Here is a 15,936-nt window from a genome sequence, read left to right as displayed (position 1 = left end):
AAGAACTTTAATCTCCAAGTCTATAATAATAAAGTGCCATGGCTCTAAAATAATTAAAACTGCTGTGGTTAATCATTGAGGGAAAATTATTGGGCACAGCAAAAGAAACCAAAGATCAGAAATTTGCATTTCAACATTTCAAGTTCCATGATAGATTTCCATGACAGAAACTGATCAACTTGACCTTGGTTGCAGAAATACTCTACAATTAAATACATATCTGATTCTTAAGTATTTAAAAAAGAAAACGTCAATGACTGGAAGTCAGCATGTTTTTAATGTAATAGACAATAGAAACCTAAAACTATCTATTTTGAATAGCACTACTAATGTGGCAGATAATATTAGCATAGGTTTCCCCCCTCTACTTAATATAAGATTAAGAGTAAGATTAATATGTGACAAGAATTTTATGTAACTTCTAAAAACATGTAAGCCTCCTTGGGCAATATCAACAGAAGTATGGTAGCTGTATATAAGCTTATCGTTAATGCTTTTGCACAGTTAAAATGGTAAAACATCTTATGTGTCCATGATACATAGCCCTTATCTGGAAATAGACTACATTTAGAAGAGAATAATTTAGGGCTCGAGAAATAACTCTGTGAATAAAAACACTCGGGGCTAAGCCTGATCACCCAAGTTCCTTGGAACTGACCTAATGGAAGGACAGAACTGATTCTCCAAAAACTGCCCTCTGACTTTCATGTGTACACCATGTCATATGTGTACCATGTCATGTGCACACCCCAACACACAATAAATAATTTAAAGGATTATTTCAAATTTATATTTAATATATGTGTTTCCATTTCTAGTAGAAGTAATAGGGTTTTTTTTTCTGAAATACTTAACCCATGTCAAGCCTGTGTTCTAATTCTATAATCAACTGAAAACAATTTAATCTTATCTTTGACACAAGAGCGTTTCAAGACAACCAAATTGTATATATTAGAAAATCAAACTTTTTCTGGCATTCTTCCCATAATCATAGCTCTTAATTTATAGGTGTTAATGTATGAAATATTCGTTTATTCAAAACAGTAAAGCCCCAAATCTGTGGTCAAATAGAATAAGTTACAGTAGTACAGTGAGTTCTAAGACTATTGCTAAAATTGATCTTACTTCCAATGAGAGTTTTAATGCTGTTACATGCCTTAGTCAGATATCCTACTGGATAAAAACTAATTCTTTAACTGCATATGCTCTTGGAAAATACCATAGTATAATACATACATACACACACACACACACACACACACACACACACACACACATATATATGTATATGGAACAAAATTTCTTATATTTAGCTTTAAGTTTTATCTTCTCAGGTAATTTTAAATGTTCTTAAGTCTTACCTCAGCTTCTCTGAGTTTTGTAAAGTTTGACTGTGCTCCAATGTAATATGAAATGCCTTTTGATGCACCCTCCAAAGTTGCACCTCGTATTAACAGAATTAGGAGAACCACATACGGGAAAAGAGCTGTAAAATATACCACCTAACAAACAGAACAACTAAAAGTTAATGCCACTTTAAAATCATGGCATATAATTTTCTTTGAGCAAAATAAACAACCAGTCGCAATTTGTGAAATAATTACCTCAGGTTTCAAAAAGTAGGTAAGTCCAATGATACCAGTACCAATTTTAGGATAATTTCCTTTCTATATTCTCACCACTCTAAAAATAGATCCATGTTTGAAAGTACTTTGATGTAGGGAGCAGTATTTCTAAGGTTCCTACTTAGAACCTTAGAGTGATCACTTGAGATCTAAATGGAATGCTGTCCTATGTGGATCCTTATAAATGTCTCAGGGGACTGAATGCCTCTTTTCAGTAAACTGGGATGAGAAATGTAAAATTGGTAATGATAAGTACATTCAGTCCCCAAGGACAAGGAAAATATCTTCTAGTACATGTCCAGAGCTCACAAAAGCTACACTAGTGTAAATACAGAGCACATTGAATGCTTGTTACTTAAAGCTACTTTTAAGAGAAGCTGATAAGATACACATAGGCACACGACTCTTGTCTTAGATACCACAGGGGTTCAGATGAATGGATTGCCCTTGAGGCTGTCTATAATAACGTGTAAGTTTTTGATCCTTAGATATCTTATGTTTGATAATATTCCCAATAAGTTGATTTAAATAACTCACCCAAGACACCAATAAATTCCAACGCTTAATTAAATTGCCTTTAATGGACTTTTTGCAAGAAAACTACTGCATCATAAAGGAACCAAGGGTTTAAAATGTGCAAATGAAGTGTATAGGAAAGTTGCCACTGAATTTTTACAAAGTATTTGTAGCATTTTTTTCAAGAAATCACATGCGTCATTGTATTCACATTAATTCAACATGCTGGCTATTGTACTAGGAAGATGACAATAAGTGTGTGCAATTATTCCTACCCTTGAACTCCTCAGCAGCATCACACTGATCAGCTAAAATCATGTAAAAATACACTTTTCTGGGTAGTATGCAATTCTTTTTTAAATTTTATTTTTTCATTCACTTATTTTCACTTCCTACCCTCCTCCCAATCCCCTCCTGCTCCCCCACATCTCCTCCTCCATCTCCCACCCTGCTTGAGAGAGGGCTGGGAATCCTGCCCTGTGGGAAGTTCAAGGCCGTCCCCCCTACATCCAGGCCTAGGGAGCTGTGCATCCATATAGACTAGGGTCCCAAAAAGTCTTCACAGAAAAACGTTTCAGTTCTTCTTTTAAGTTGCACCTAAGCTTTCTGAAGTTTTGTTTTGTTTTGTTTGTTGTTGTTGTTGTTTTTGTTTGGTGGTTTTTTTTTTAAGTATGAAGGGGGAAAACACAAATGTTTTGCAGAAGAGGCCCATTCAACGACAAAGAAGAGTCTTGCTCCATTAGAAATGATTAATTTAAAGGAATGGTTGCATATTATTTTCTCTGTGTCTTCAACTGATACTGTTATCCTAGAAAACATTCTACAATTCTCCAATTCAAGCTGCTTACTGTGGGACAGAAGCGTTTAAAACATACTTTCAAGCCCCAGAATGCTGTATTCGCTAGTAGAGTCTGAGGTTTAAACAATTGCACAAGGATTGTATTCATTTTGATTTGCTTTTAACAATAGCATTTATCCTATGCTTATGCATAAAACAAGAATGTCTTATGTAGAAAGACTTTCAAGGATTCGAATGTTCCTATTATACAAAACTCTATTAATAATTTATATTTGATGAAACTACAATGAAGTTGAGTCACTAATGTGACTTCCAACTTACCTTACCAGAGGACTTTATTCCTTTAAACAATGCTGCTCCAACTATGAGCCAAGCTAGAAGAAGACAAAGTGCTAAATACCACACAATTACTCCAGTTTCTTCCATTCCACTTGACCGCTGTAGAGCCACTTTGCTGAAATACAGAAGACCATTTATAAGCACAAAATCAATTGTATTTGTTTAAAAAAAAATCAAAGGACTTTGTAATGTGTTTCATCCCAATGGAAACTTCAGTATTGTAGCTTAGTTTTGCAACCTTTTTATTGATAGATAATGTGTGAGGGGACAAATATTATTCCTTTGAAAGACAATCTTTGAACTTCAAGGGTCCAAAAGGCAGTCTTAATTTCAAGCACCTAGAAAAAAATCATTACTCATGATTTTCTCCCAATGTTTTAATTTCCTTTATGTAAAGAAATTAAACTTCTAACTGGTACCTTCATGCGACTCCTTATGGGGTTTTCTCAAAATAAATGTCATAAATAAGACATTTAACTTTGTATTATTTAATGACTTATTCAAAACCTGTATATATAATCAGACTGAAATAGTCTGATTCTTCATATCTTCAAAGAGTTTCTGTGCAATTCCATTATTTCCAAGTTCTGTAACTAGAGAGATGAATCAAAGTTAAGAGTACTTTCTACTCTTCCAGCGGACCTGTATTTGCTTCCCAGCACTCTCATCAGGTGGCTCACAACCACCAATAACTCCGGATCCTGGGAGATCTGATTCCTCTTGCCTTTTCAGGCATACACACACACACACACACACACACACACACACACACAGACACACACACTAAAAAATAACTAGCATGATATTTGGAAAACTTCTAAGATTGAAAATGTTAAAGCACCATGCTGGAGAAAACATTATTTAGCTCTCTCAAAACAATTACAAATATATCCACCATATCATCTGATAGTCCTACTATTTACTGTGTATTTAAAAGAAATAAGATCAGGTTGTCCAAAAGACATTTGCTCTGCCAAGTTATTCATTCATATTCATAGCTATTCATAAAAGTCAATACAAATAAACAACTTAAGTGTTCATCAAATGATGAATGGATAAAGGAAATATATTACATAACTCACTAGAATACTATTCATCATGTATATTTATTTTTATAAATATATCATATAAATATAATATATAACATACACATATAACATGTAACATGTATATTATATATTATATATCTATAATTATAAGTAGCATATTTGTATGTTTTATGTTATAATTACATTTTACATTATATATAATATTTATGTGTGTTATATTGCTATAATATAATGTATTATATATTCCAAAAATATATCCTGTTCAGTCCGCATAAGACTACGCGCATGGATATTTTGAGAACTGAGTATTTGGCACTGAACAACCAATGTTGTTCTCATAGGGGAAGACTAGATTTTCTGCTCCCAGCTTTACTTTGTTTCTTATCATTCTTTGTGCTAGGCTGAGGCCATGTGGGGTTTTCCCCATCCAACTGGACATGTAGATTGGTGTCATCCTTGTTCAGCTCATGTTTTGGCAATCATGTCATTAAGGATTCATATGCTTCTGACTTTATTAGGAGATATAATCTCATAGAAAGCTACCTGATCCTCTTGCTTTTTATAGTCCTTTGGCCCTTCTGAAATATTCCCTGAGCCTTGAGTTTGGGAGTGGTGGCTGATATTTTTATGATTTGTTTATTTTATTTTATGTGCATGAGTGTTTTGTTTGCATATGTGTATATGAGAATATGCATGCCTCGTGCCCTTGGAGGCTAAAAAAACGACACTGGACCCCCTAGAATTAAAATTACAAACAGTCATGAGCCACAATGTGAGTGTTAGAACCAAAATTTGGTCCTCTGCAAGAACAGTGAATACTCCTAACCTCTTAGTCATCTCTCCAGAGCCTAATTGTTTATTTGAATTTTCTTATTATATTCAATTTTTATTTATTTATTTTTTTGTGTGTGCACATTCCACTGTATATAAATGTTTTCAGTGGACACTTTCAGGTGTCAGTTTTTTCCTTCTACCACATAGGTTACAGGAGTTGAACTCAGATTGCCAAGCTTGGCAGCTGGCACTTCCATGTGCTGAAACATCTCCCAAACTCTATAATTCTCTAACATTAACTTTTAACTAGCAATTATTATTAAACTATTATTTAAATGTTATTGCACTGAACGACTGACTTGTAAAAGATACATGTTAAAAATGAGCCTCTTCAGGTAGTTCAATTCACCTACAGTAGGTAAACATTTGAATCAAAATATTTATCTGTCACGGTTCTCATTTCTATTTATGGGAGTGAAAATGAGGGAAGGTATACAGGTAAAGAGAAAGGTGCTCAACTCACAACATATACTTATAATAAAATTAAAAAAATAAAATGGGAAATAAAAGGAGCTGACCAATATTTCACTGTGGTTCAAAAAGCCTTTCAACAACACTTGTTTAAAAAGTCAGTCAGTACTTACTCCCAATACTGTTCACTGGGAAGTTGTCCTGGCTGAAAAACTTCACTACCATTCAAGCAGGTCAGGTTGTTGTGAGTTACCCAGCTTATATTCATAAACATCTCTCCTGTTACTGTACTCACATTACAGCCGGTAACTAAAAAAAAAATGATAGATACATAAATGAATCAGTAGATAGATGATAGATAGAAAGATGATAGATAGATAGATAGATAGATAGATAGATAGATAGATAGATAGATAGATAGACTTATATGTAGAAGAATATTTTCATGGGGAGAAAAAGAGGATTTTAATGGGAAATACTTAAGTTACTACTTACATTGTTACTTGGTAAAAGTAGAATAAATAAATTACAAATAGAATAGAGCATGTAACATTCAATATATCAAATCTTCTCCACCACCAATTGGTAAAGCCCATAATTCTAATTATCCATTTAAACTCTGGTCGTTTTTACAGAAATAACTGCTACAGAATAAAAGGTATTGCAGTTGACACTTAGCATTTAGCAGAATTTTCAGCAGGGAGTTTCAGCTAGCCTGTATAGATATGCTACCCCTTTAAACCCTTCCAAAACATTAAAGCTTCATCTTATGGGTATGGATAATTTCAACTGCAATATCCTCCAGTATTAATATTAAGTATCTCATATTGATATTGGCAGCACCCAGTCTTTACTACTACCATTTAAGGATGTTAATTATGGCACTTAAAAAAACATTCTTTTTTTCTTACTATCTTCTGCTTAGAACATAGAGTTGCAAGATTTACTTCTACGTATGGCTTGGCTTTCCATAAAAGTGTACTTAAATTTGTTAGAAAATTATTTAATCATTTCAACTTGTTTAGTAATTATGACAAAATTATAAAGCTAGTAATATTTTAAAAGTTGACAATGGAGTTTACCTATTGGTGATCTGCTACAGTTATCGTCTGCCCAAGAAGAACAATTGGCCCATGGTAGTACACTTTGAAAAGAAGCAAACAAGTAGTAAAGGCTGTAGGCGATTATGACATTGTAATAGATTGTCACAAAAATGGATATCAGGACCATTGTGATTCCAACACCTGGAAAATAAAACCGTTAAAAGGTGAAGTTTAATTTGCTGATCCATAAGAAGAGCTGAGTTCAATTTCCACAAAAGCTAAAATAAAAGACTCTTTCACATAAGTCTATGTTGTAATTCAGAAAAAAATGTGTCTGAGATGGAGAGGTGTTACCCTGTCACAATGTTTCTTCCAATATTTAAAAGACTCGATTTTTATTATTTTTAACTGTGTCTGTGCACTGCACACCTGTGAGTGTGCACACTTGAGTGCAGGTGCCTACAGATGACAGAGGCATTGGATGCCCTGAAACTGGAGTTACAGGAGACTCTGAAATGCCCAGTGTAGGTGCTGGTAATCAAACTTGTACTCTCTGGAAAAGCAGTGAGTGCTCTTAACTGCTGAGCAATCTCTTCAGATCCCTCTTCCCAAATGCAAACCAATTTTGATGACTGGATTTTGGAGAATTTTTCATTTTTTTAAGAAAAGGCTATTATGGCTAAAGGGGAAAGATATAGAATTAGCCACAAAATTCACAAAACTCTATTCAATTATTCTTTATTAAGTCTTCAAATCCTTCTGAGAGCAGGAAATACAGGTACTAAAAACGTTCAATATTCATACCCTCTGGACAAATCCACCAAAATTCACATGTTTATCTGTAAAACAATTGTCAGATAGTAAAGGAAGATTCTGATGTAACATTTTTAAAGGACACAATCCAGTATTTCTCCGAAAAAGTACAAATTCAGAAACAATCTGAATTTAACCTCCAAAAGTTCTGTTACTCAGTAGGTTCACAATGCAGTTTAGCATAATGATAATAACTTCTAATATTAAGACTAGTATTTGAAATAGCTTCTCCCATCATCCAGTAAAGCATTCTATTTACCTCCTTATTATATATTTCTAATGTTGCAAACAAATGGTTTGCAGTAACTAGTAAATGCTAAAATTATATTTAGTCTTTAAAGATAAAAATCAAGGCATTTGTTTTTTATCTAGACTCTTCTCCTATTAGGAATATCCAAGAGAAAATAGTGGCCTGCCATCCAACTTTTCTCAGTGATGCTTTATAAAAGATATAAAAGACAGTAAAACAAATCTGTACAAGAAATAACTTAAAAGAAAGAGCCTTGGGGCTGGAGAGATTACTCAGTGGTTAAGATCACTTGGTGCTCATCCAGAGGACCAGAGGACAATGATAGTTCAGCATCCATATTGGGTGTGTCACAACTTCCTGTAACGCCAGCTTCCAGGTGATCAAATGCCCTCTTCTGGCCTCTACAGGCACTCACACACTTGTGGCATACACTCATGTGCACATATACATAAATTAAAATAAAAATGGTACATTGTTAAAGCTGTTGTCTTGAAGCTAATGCACAACAGGACTATGAAAAAATAATTCAAAAGGTGAAAATTGTCAAATAATTACACCATGACAATCATCTTTTAGTGTCATTTCTATGTGTGCATCCAGGTAAAAGTAAAAGTTAACATTTGAAGACTGGAAAGATGGCTCTGTAGGTAAACAGTTTGCTATAGATATATAGGAATAAGTACCTGAACTTAGCACCTGTGGTTAAAAAAAACCTGTTGTAATAGAGTGCACTTAAATCCCACCACTGAGGAAGTAGAGATAACATCTCTCCAGTGCTTGCTGTCCATTCAGTCTAGCCTAACAATGAGCTCCATGTTTAATGAGAGACCATTTCAAAGGAATTAAGAAAGATACATGACATTGACTTTCATGCTCTATATCCAGGTGCACATGTGTATGCGAATGCATATGTGTATGTGTATGCACAATATATATACAAAAAAAGCAATGCCATCTTTGCCCTAGCATGTCCTTTTTCCTTTTTCTGTACTTTTAGTTGAAAGAGAAAACCATATTTTTCATATATTGTGTGATGCTTGAATTGCATATATATTGTGAAATGAATTAATCTTCTGATTGGCAAGCATATTACCTCCAGGTGACTATCACTTCATGGGTAAGAATACTTGATGAACACTATCTTTATTTATGAGATTAAAATATATGAATATAATATATTGTCTGTTCTCAACTATGGAAACCATACTGTGATTTTTATTTTTTTCAGTTCTCCAATTTATAGACCTATAGATTGTAACTTTCTTGGATTTGTTTCTTTTTCTGAGACATGGCTTCTCTGTGTAGCCCTGGCTGCCCTGGAAGTTACTCTGTAGTTTAGGATGGCCTCCAACTCAAAGATCTGCCTGCTTCTGCCTCTGACTCCTGAGTGCTGGAATTAAAGGCATAATCCACCACACCCAGCAAATTTATTTCTCTAACTATAACCGTATCTTTTTTGACCTACATGGCTTCTTCCTTCCTGTCCATCTCTGCCTCTGTGAGCATTTTCTGCTCAACTTCTATGGAATCAAATGTGTCAGGCTTTAAATTCTCTTTTTTTTCACCAAGTGAAAACAGTGTAGGTAGACCAACAATCATGATACTGAAAAGTCTTAAATACCAACCTTGAAACAATGGCAGAATCCTCCAAACTGAAACTGGACCTAAGCTAGCAAATTGTCCCAGGGAACATTCCAGGAAGAACAAAGGTAAGCTAGCCAATGCTAGCATAATTGCATATGGTATCAAGAAAGCACCTGAAAAGCAAAGAGATAAATTTATTATTACATTTTAAAGTCTTCTTGGCACTTTGACAAGGAACATAGCATTTTAAAGCATACTAATACAGTGGAAATGGAGGGATTTGGCTTGAGGTCCAAGATTCATTACTTTTTGTGAGAACGTAACTTAAATGCATTAACTGAGTTTCCCATTAATCAAATGGGAATGTTTCCTAGTGAAGTTACTACAATTACTAAAAATAATAGCTAATAAAAAGTCTGTCAGTGAAGTTGAGAGATCAGAGACTATAGAGCTAAATAGATATACATTAAAATGCTGGCTCTGTCATCTATGAACTATTTAGCCTAAAATGTTTTACTAGCCTGTGAACTTTTCCTTCTTATAAAAGGGGGACCTAGTACTAACTCATATACTTCCTGTCTCGAGTTCAAATGATGGGCCACCAACAATTATCAAATTTACTAATTTACTGATCAAACAGTGGCAACACTGCAAGCATATGACATGTGTTCAATGTTACTTCCCTTCCCTCTGTTCCTTCCTTCTTTCCTTCCTCCTTCCCTTCCTCCTCTCTCACTCAACAATACATGGATTACTTTTAAAATTTAGAATGTAGATGGTAAGTAGAGTTGAGAATGCAAATTACTGCAATTAAGTTCATAATTCTTTTAGCAGTCACAAGGTTCCTTAGTCAATGTTAATAAGAAATGGTTTTGTTAAGGACTGACCATCTGAGACTCAGTTAACTTCCACTATCATGGGAACTAATCTCCCATATAAGAATATCCAACTCCTCCCCTCCTTTTAAACATTTTGTTTTACTTTTTCTGCCCATATTTGGTTTATGATACTTCTCACTGGAATGTTTACCAGACTACAAGTTGAAACAAAGACATAACATTCAATATCCCAGCCAAACAATCTAGAAGTCTTGGCAACAGTTATTGAAAGCAAGATAGAGTTCGACAAATGAAAACAGGATTTCCGATATGTATACCTCATTCATTCTGTCGCAATTATCCTTAATTATTTTCCTTGCTACTCATGAATTCAAAAAGCACTTAGAGAATGGAGATTATCTATTACTCAAATGATGTGACCTTAAAAATTTGAGTACCAGTGTGTCATATTAACTTTTAGAAGATACATAAAAGAGGCATAAAAAATTATTTAATTTGCATTATCTTTTAAATTTTTCTATTAAAATTAGTTTTATTCATTTCCTGGAAGGTTATGCTGATTATTCGGTGAATTATGATATCAAGTTACAGGGTATATCTTATGGTAAACACAATTGTAAGAATCTCAAAAGAGCCTTAGGACATAGACACCAAAAAGATTGTGATTATTGACTCATTTTCCTGCTAATACTTACATCAAAACCACTATTGGATGACCTAAGTCCTAGATGAGGAAATTTAAGCTACTCACACTTAAAGTGTTTAATAAACAGAGCTCAGAGCTCCTTTTTTGAGTCTCTGATGGCCAGTGTGAATGTTTTAAATACTCAATTAACAAGAAATGTGGTTGACACATCACCACACACAATCCTATTGTGCCAAGAGAAAAATAATTATACTGGCAAAATTCCAAAGGTGTCCAATTATGAAATACAGGCACATGTCATCTCTGTACTTCTAACATAGCCTATAAGCACAAGTAAGTTAAAATGCTGTAATTGAAAAGTTATTTCCACATTACTAGAATATTGCACAACTCATTTCTTTCCCTTTGTGTGTCATCTTAGTTATTTTTGTGTTCTGATTAGGTCTACCTTATGATCTACAAGATATAAAAAGTATTCTTTTTGCAACAATAAAACCACAGAGCCTTGAACTAAATTCTATTCTATTTTATTTATATTCTATATGGTTGGTGGCAATTTAATATATACATTAATAGTATAACAAAATATTAATTAATAACCATTTTTGTTCACACTTAAATTATAAAAATGTCTTACTCTAGCTAAGCAGTTTCCTTGAGCTTTTAAAAAGATTTAGATGTCTCTCCTTTTACATACTTCAACTTCAAGCTCAACTTGAGTATGAATATACTTTTAAAAGTCCTAGTTGAAGATTATATGGCCTCTCAAATCAACTCAGAAGTACTGCATGTAACACTCTTATCAAGTTTATATCAGAGTTTTCTGAAGCAGTTTTCAAACTTGAGCTAATATTTTACAGTTCATTAGTAAATGTTTTGCTTGTTTCTCATCCTCTTTACTAACTGAAAATATCATATACCTCTCTTTAGTTCATATTTCATTATATGCATATATAAGTATTATATATGTGTATATTGTATATACTTATATGTGTTGTATTACATAAGTATTTAGAATTTTCTATATGTGGATACAAACAGCATCCCATTAGAGGAAAAAGAATGGAAGAAAAAGCCTTCCTCCACCATTGGTGTAAGTCAGATATGGGAATCGCCAGACATTTCCCAATCCCACTGCATATCCAACCATAGACAGAAGATAATCCGATTTTTTGGACCAGTTACCACGGTCTGTATTTTCATCATTTTCACCAACATGGAAGTTCTCAGATGAAGCTGTCACTTTCTAAAAAAGGAAAAAATTATCAGTTTCTACCCTTTCTGTTACGAATTCCACAGAAGCATAATTTCATAAATTCACAGTGTTATAGAAAAGAAGGGTGAAAACTCATAGGGAATTCTTCTCAAAATCCAGAAGATTTTCTCCATCCAAGTATTAACCAGGCCCAACTCTGCTTAACCTCTAGGTCAGATTTGGAACACTCAGACTGGTACAGCAGTAGACAAAACTAAGAAGATTTCTGCTGGTAGCTGCATTTATTTAGCATTTGCTTGTTCAAATTAAAGAAAGAAGTTTCTAAGATGTTTTTACTGCCCTTTCAGCTAACATCATCTGAAGTTTAATGTCACACCAAATGAAGTGCAAATGACAGTAGACAAGTCAAGTGTCAAATACAAAACAATTTAGTATAAATTAGGAAGAGTCAACATTCCTAAGGTTCTAGCAGGTTATTAAGAAGTATTAAATGTAGCTTCTAATTAAATGAAAATCAGTCCATACACTTTCTATGCTCTGATTAGAGCACATAATCCGTGTTTTCCCAAAATCACGAAATAATATGCAGAGACAAATTTTCCTGTCCCACCAGGTGGAGCAACTCTCTCTCTCTCTCTCTCTCTCTCTCTCTCTCTCTCTCTCCCTCTCCCTCTCCCTCTCCCTCTCTCTCTCTCTCTCTCTCTCTATCTCTATCTCTCTCCCTCTCTCCCCCACACACACACTTAGGGAGGGGTTCTCTTCCAACCTGTTAGCTGCTTGAGTATGAAATGCTCCTAAGGTCAGATAAGGACAGTCCATTTTTGCATTCCCCTGCAGCATATGAGCACAGTGTAGAGAAAGACAAAGAACAACATTCTGTAGGGTTCCCAAGGTACAGGGTGAGGTGCTCCTAAGTATAACTACCAGCATAAAAGTTGTTTTTCACATCGTTTGTGGGACGTGGAAAGTTTGTGGGAACATAGCAGGCATACTTGAAAAGAGTTGAAAAGAAAGAAATATGCGAAAAGGAACAGCTACAGAAAGCAAAACTTGAGACTCCCCCGCCCCTTGTTTTCCCTCTCTGTCCCTCTACACCTCCAGAGGCTTCCAGACCCATACCTGCTTCTCTCTGCACTTGAAGAAGCTCGGGCACTTCAATCTGTCCATGGTTCACTCACTCCCTTGGCTTGCTCCTCCTCGCCTCTTCTCACAGTCTGGCTGAGCTCAACTGGTGGCAGGTGCACACTCCCCCGTTGCTACCTGCCAAAGTGAGCCACCTTGCCCAGGGGTGGGACCATTTATGGAGGGAAGCTCTCTCCTCCCCCTTCCTGACGCTCAGTCCTTTCAATTACTGGAAGGGACCAAAGTGAGCCTTTGGTGTTTCCCCCAGGTAATCCTGCATGTAGCAATTCCCTGTCCCAGCCCTAGGAGAGGGCTGGGCTGTGAGCGAGTGAGCTGTGCAGCCAGAGTCAAAGAAGACTGACAACTTTTGACTCAGAGCAGTGCAGGTGCCTTAGTAGTCTTGCTTGCTTTCCTGGATACCTGGATTCCTACTAACCTTGCTTCTCAGTCAGGCTTCTGTCCTGGGGCCAAATGCTGATCGCCCCTGGTGCTGGAGGTGGGAGAGACCCAACCTGTGGGGCTCATTTTGTTTGCTATGAATTTTTTTTTTTTTTGTGAACAGAAGACCTCTGGGCTTCCGATTTCTCCAAGTTTTACCCCTCATTAGAAAGCTCTTCATCACGTGGGGGCAAACACTGCTCCCAGAGGGGAAAGCCCCTTAATTGGGCACCTTGAAATGTAGCCAGTTAAGATAAGATTACCCAGCTGCCTCTACCTGAAAAGAGCAACTTTGAATCTATGTCTCGAGCTCCTTTCTCAGTCTTCGGGAGTGTTTTGCCTTTTACAAGGATTGCTTTGTGTGGTATTGCAAAGAAGCCAAACACAAACAAATTATTGAGCAGGTTTATGGGAAATTTGAACCTTAACAAAGGACTTCACTCAGCCGAGAAAGGTGAGGCCTAGAAAGTAAACTATAAGGAAACTTCCCCGCTTACCACAGAGAAAAGCCTTACTGCAATTCTGATCACGGGTCCAGCATCTCTTCATCAAAAACTCAAAGAATCTGGACTCAACCTGTCCATTCAGAGAGGGTGGTAGTTCCACCTAATGGCAAAAATTCATGCAATCTGAGGAACCAGCAGGGACTCAAATTTTCATTTATGTATAGTTCCTTTGTTCCACACTGGCTGACAAGAATTTTCCATTTGCAGTAGAAATATGCCCTCAGGAGTCCAGGTGGGTAGAGTTGAGTGGGATATCCAGAGGTTGTGAACAGAATGTATGAATGCCTTGACTTTGGTGGTGACTATAACACAGGCTGGTTTGGGATTTTATATGCGCACATATTTATATCACATACACATAAGTGTACGTGGAGAAATAGAAAAAAACAGTATTCTAGACTACTGGTATGACCTAATACCGGAGATATTAGCCTATCTTAACCATAGCAGAAAAGGTCTTTATAAAAGAGCTGAAAAACAAATCAAACAGTGTTCAAGGAACTAGCAAAGTCTCATAGGAAGGAAAGTAACCCAGCATAGGCCAGTGTAAACAGCTGGTAACTAAGGAAAGAGAAGAAGAAAGATCCTACTAACAGGCAAATTGTAGGGAGCAAAATGTATGTAGAACAGGCAACAATACACAGTAGAGAAGTTTTAGTCACTCCTGAGATTAAAGCAACTAAGACACAAATTTATGGTAAAAGGTCTGCTAGTGAATATATACATTTTGTGGTTTATTGCGAAGGAACATTTTTCCCATTAGTAGACACGGCACTTCATGACCCAGCTAATGTCTACATATTTGCATGATATTATCTCTTGCCATTCTTTGTCACTAACTCTTAAGCTTAGGTGTCTTATTCTGTACATGGTGTTTCTCACCTATGTGAATTTACTCGTGGTTTTTTTTTTTTTTCCTTCTGGAAATTCCCACCCTCCTCCATACTTGTTGAACTACTACTCAGTCATCCTTTAAACTCGTACTTAGCTGTCATCTTCTCTGGACCTTTCCACAGAGTTTCCCTCTGTATTACAACACACTATATTTGCATGTTTCTCTCTGTATTCCTATGCTACTCTACATTCATGGGAAATTGTGGCCTTTGAGTGCAAGATGCATGTCTTAAACCTCCTTGTATTTTAAGCACTAGTACCCAGTGCAATTTAACAAATGTATATCATTTGCCTAAGAGCTGTGTGTGACAGTATGGGACCTGTAATCCTAGTACTTGAGAAATTGAGTCAGGAGTCATCCTTGGCTTTACAATGAGTTCGAGACCTGTCTGGGTTACAGGGCACTCTATTTAAAAACAAACAAAAATGTGACTCGGGCATACTGTTTAATGATTTTACTACCAAAGCAAAGGAAAGCAAAACTGGTGTTAAGACTTCACTCTCCACTACTAGAAAGATGGCTTGGCAGTTAAGAGGACTTGTTCCGACAGATGTCACAGATTCAGGTCTCCCCACCCACACTAGGCAGCTCACAGCTCCCTGTAACTTCAACTCCAGAAGATCCAATGCCTTATTCTCATCTCCTAGGGTACATGCACATACAAGGTACATATTCAGACAAGCAGGCAATACACACACATAAAATAAAAATAATTTTAAAAGAGTTCACTTCCAAGACATTATGTAATGGCAGAGGAATATTTTGTCTCCTTTTGGGTCTAGCATATCAATTGATGAACAAGTCACATTTTAAAATTAGAAGGAAGATATAAGTAGAGCTGGTGAAATGTCTTAGAGGGCAAAGGTGATTCTTAACAAACCTGACATCCTGAATACAATCCCCAGGATCTACATCATGGTAAAGAAAGAACATTCTCCTGAAAGCTGTTTTCTAACTTCCACATGTGCATTTGATCTCTCTCTCACACACACACGTGCATGAACACACACA

At 35.8% G+C, this 15,936-nt stretch overlaps 1 protein-coding gene across 1 annotated transcript in view; it reads right to left on the bottom strand.

The window, feature by feature from the left end:
• Positions 1-10,257, bottom strand: part of LOC121439843 (sodium- and chloride-dependent neutral and basic amino acid transporter B(0+)-like) — a 28,985-nt gene extending 18,728 nt beyond the window's left edge. Inside the window, exons 1-6 of the mRNA XM_041640454.1 lie at positions 10,245-10,257; positions 9,305-9,436; positions 6,656-6,817; positions 5,747-5,882; positions 3,262-3,394; positions 1,362-1,502 (exon numbers count right to left, since the gene is read on the bottom strand). Of these exons, the coding sequence (XP_041496388.1) occupies positions 1,362-1,502; positions 3,262-3,394; positions 5,747-5,882; positions 6,656-6,817; positions 9,305-9,436; positions 10,245-10,257 (717 nt within the window). The remainder of the gene's footprint in view (positions 1-1,361; positions 1,503-3,261; positions 3,395-5,746; positions 5,883-6,655; positions 6,818-9,304; positions 9,437-10,244) is intronic.
• Between the last annotated feature and the right edge of the window lie 5,679 nt (positions 10,258-15,936).

This window comes from Microtus oregoni, unplaced genomic scaffold (genome assembly GCF_018167655.1).
Source record: "Microtus oregoni isolate MIOR12 unplaced genomic scaffold, Mior012 000063F_ref0000156, whole genome shotgun sequence".
NCBI lineage: Eukaryota > Metazoa > Chordata > Mammalia > Rodentia > Cricetidae > Microtus > Microtus oregoni.
This window is presented reverse-complemented; position numbering and strand designations above follow the sequence as displayed.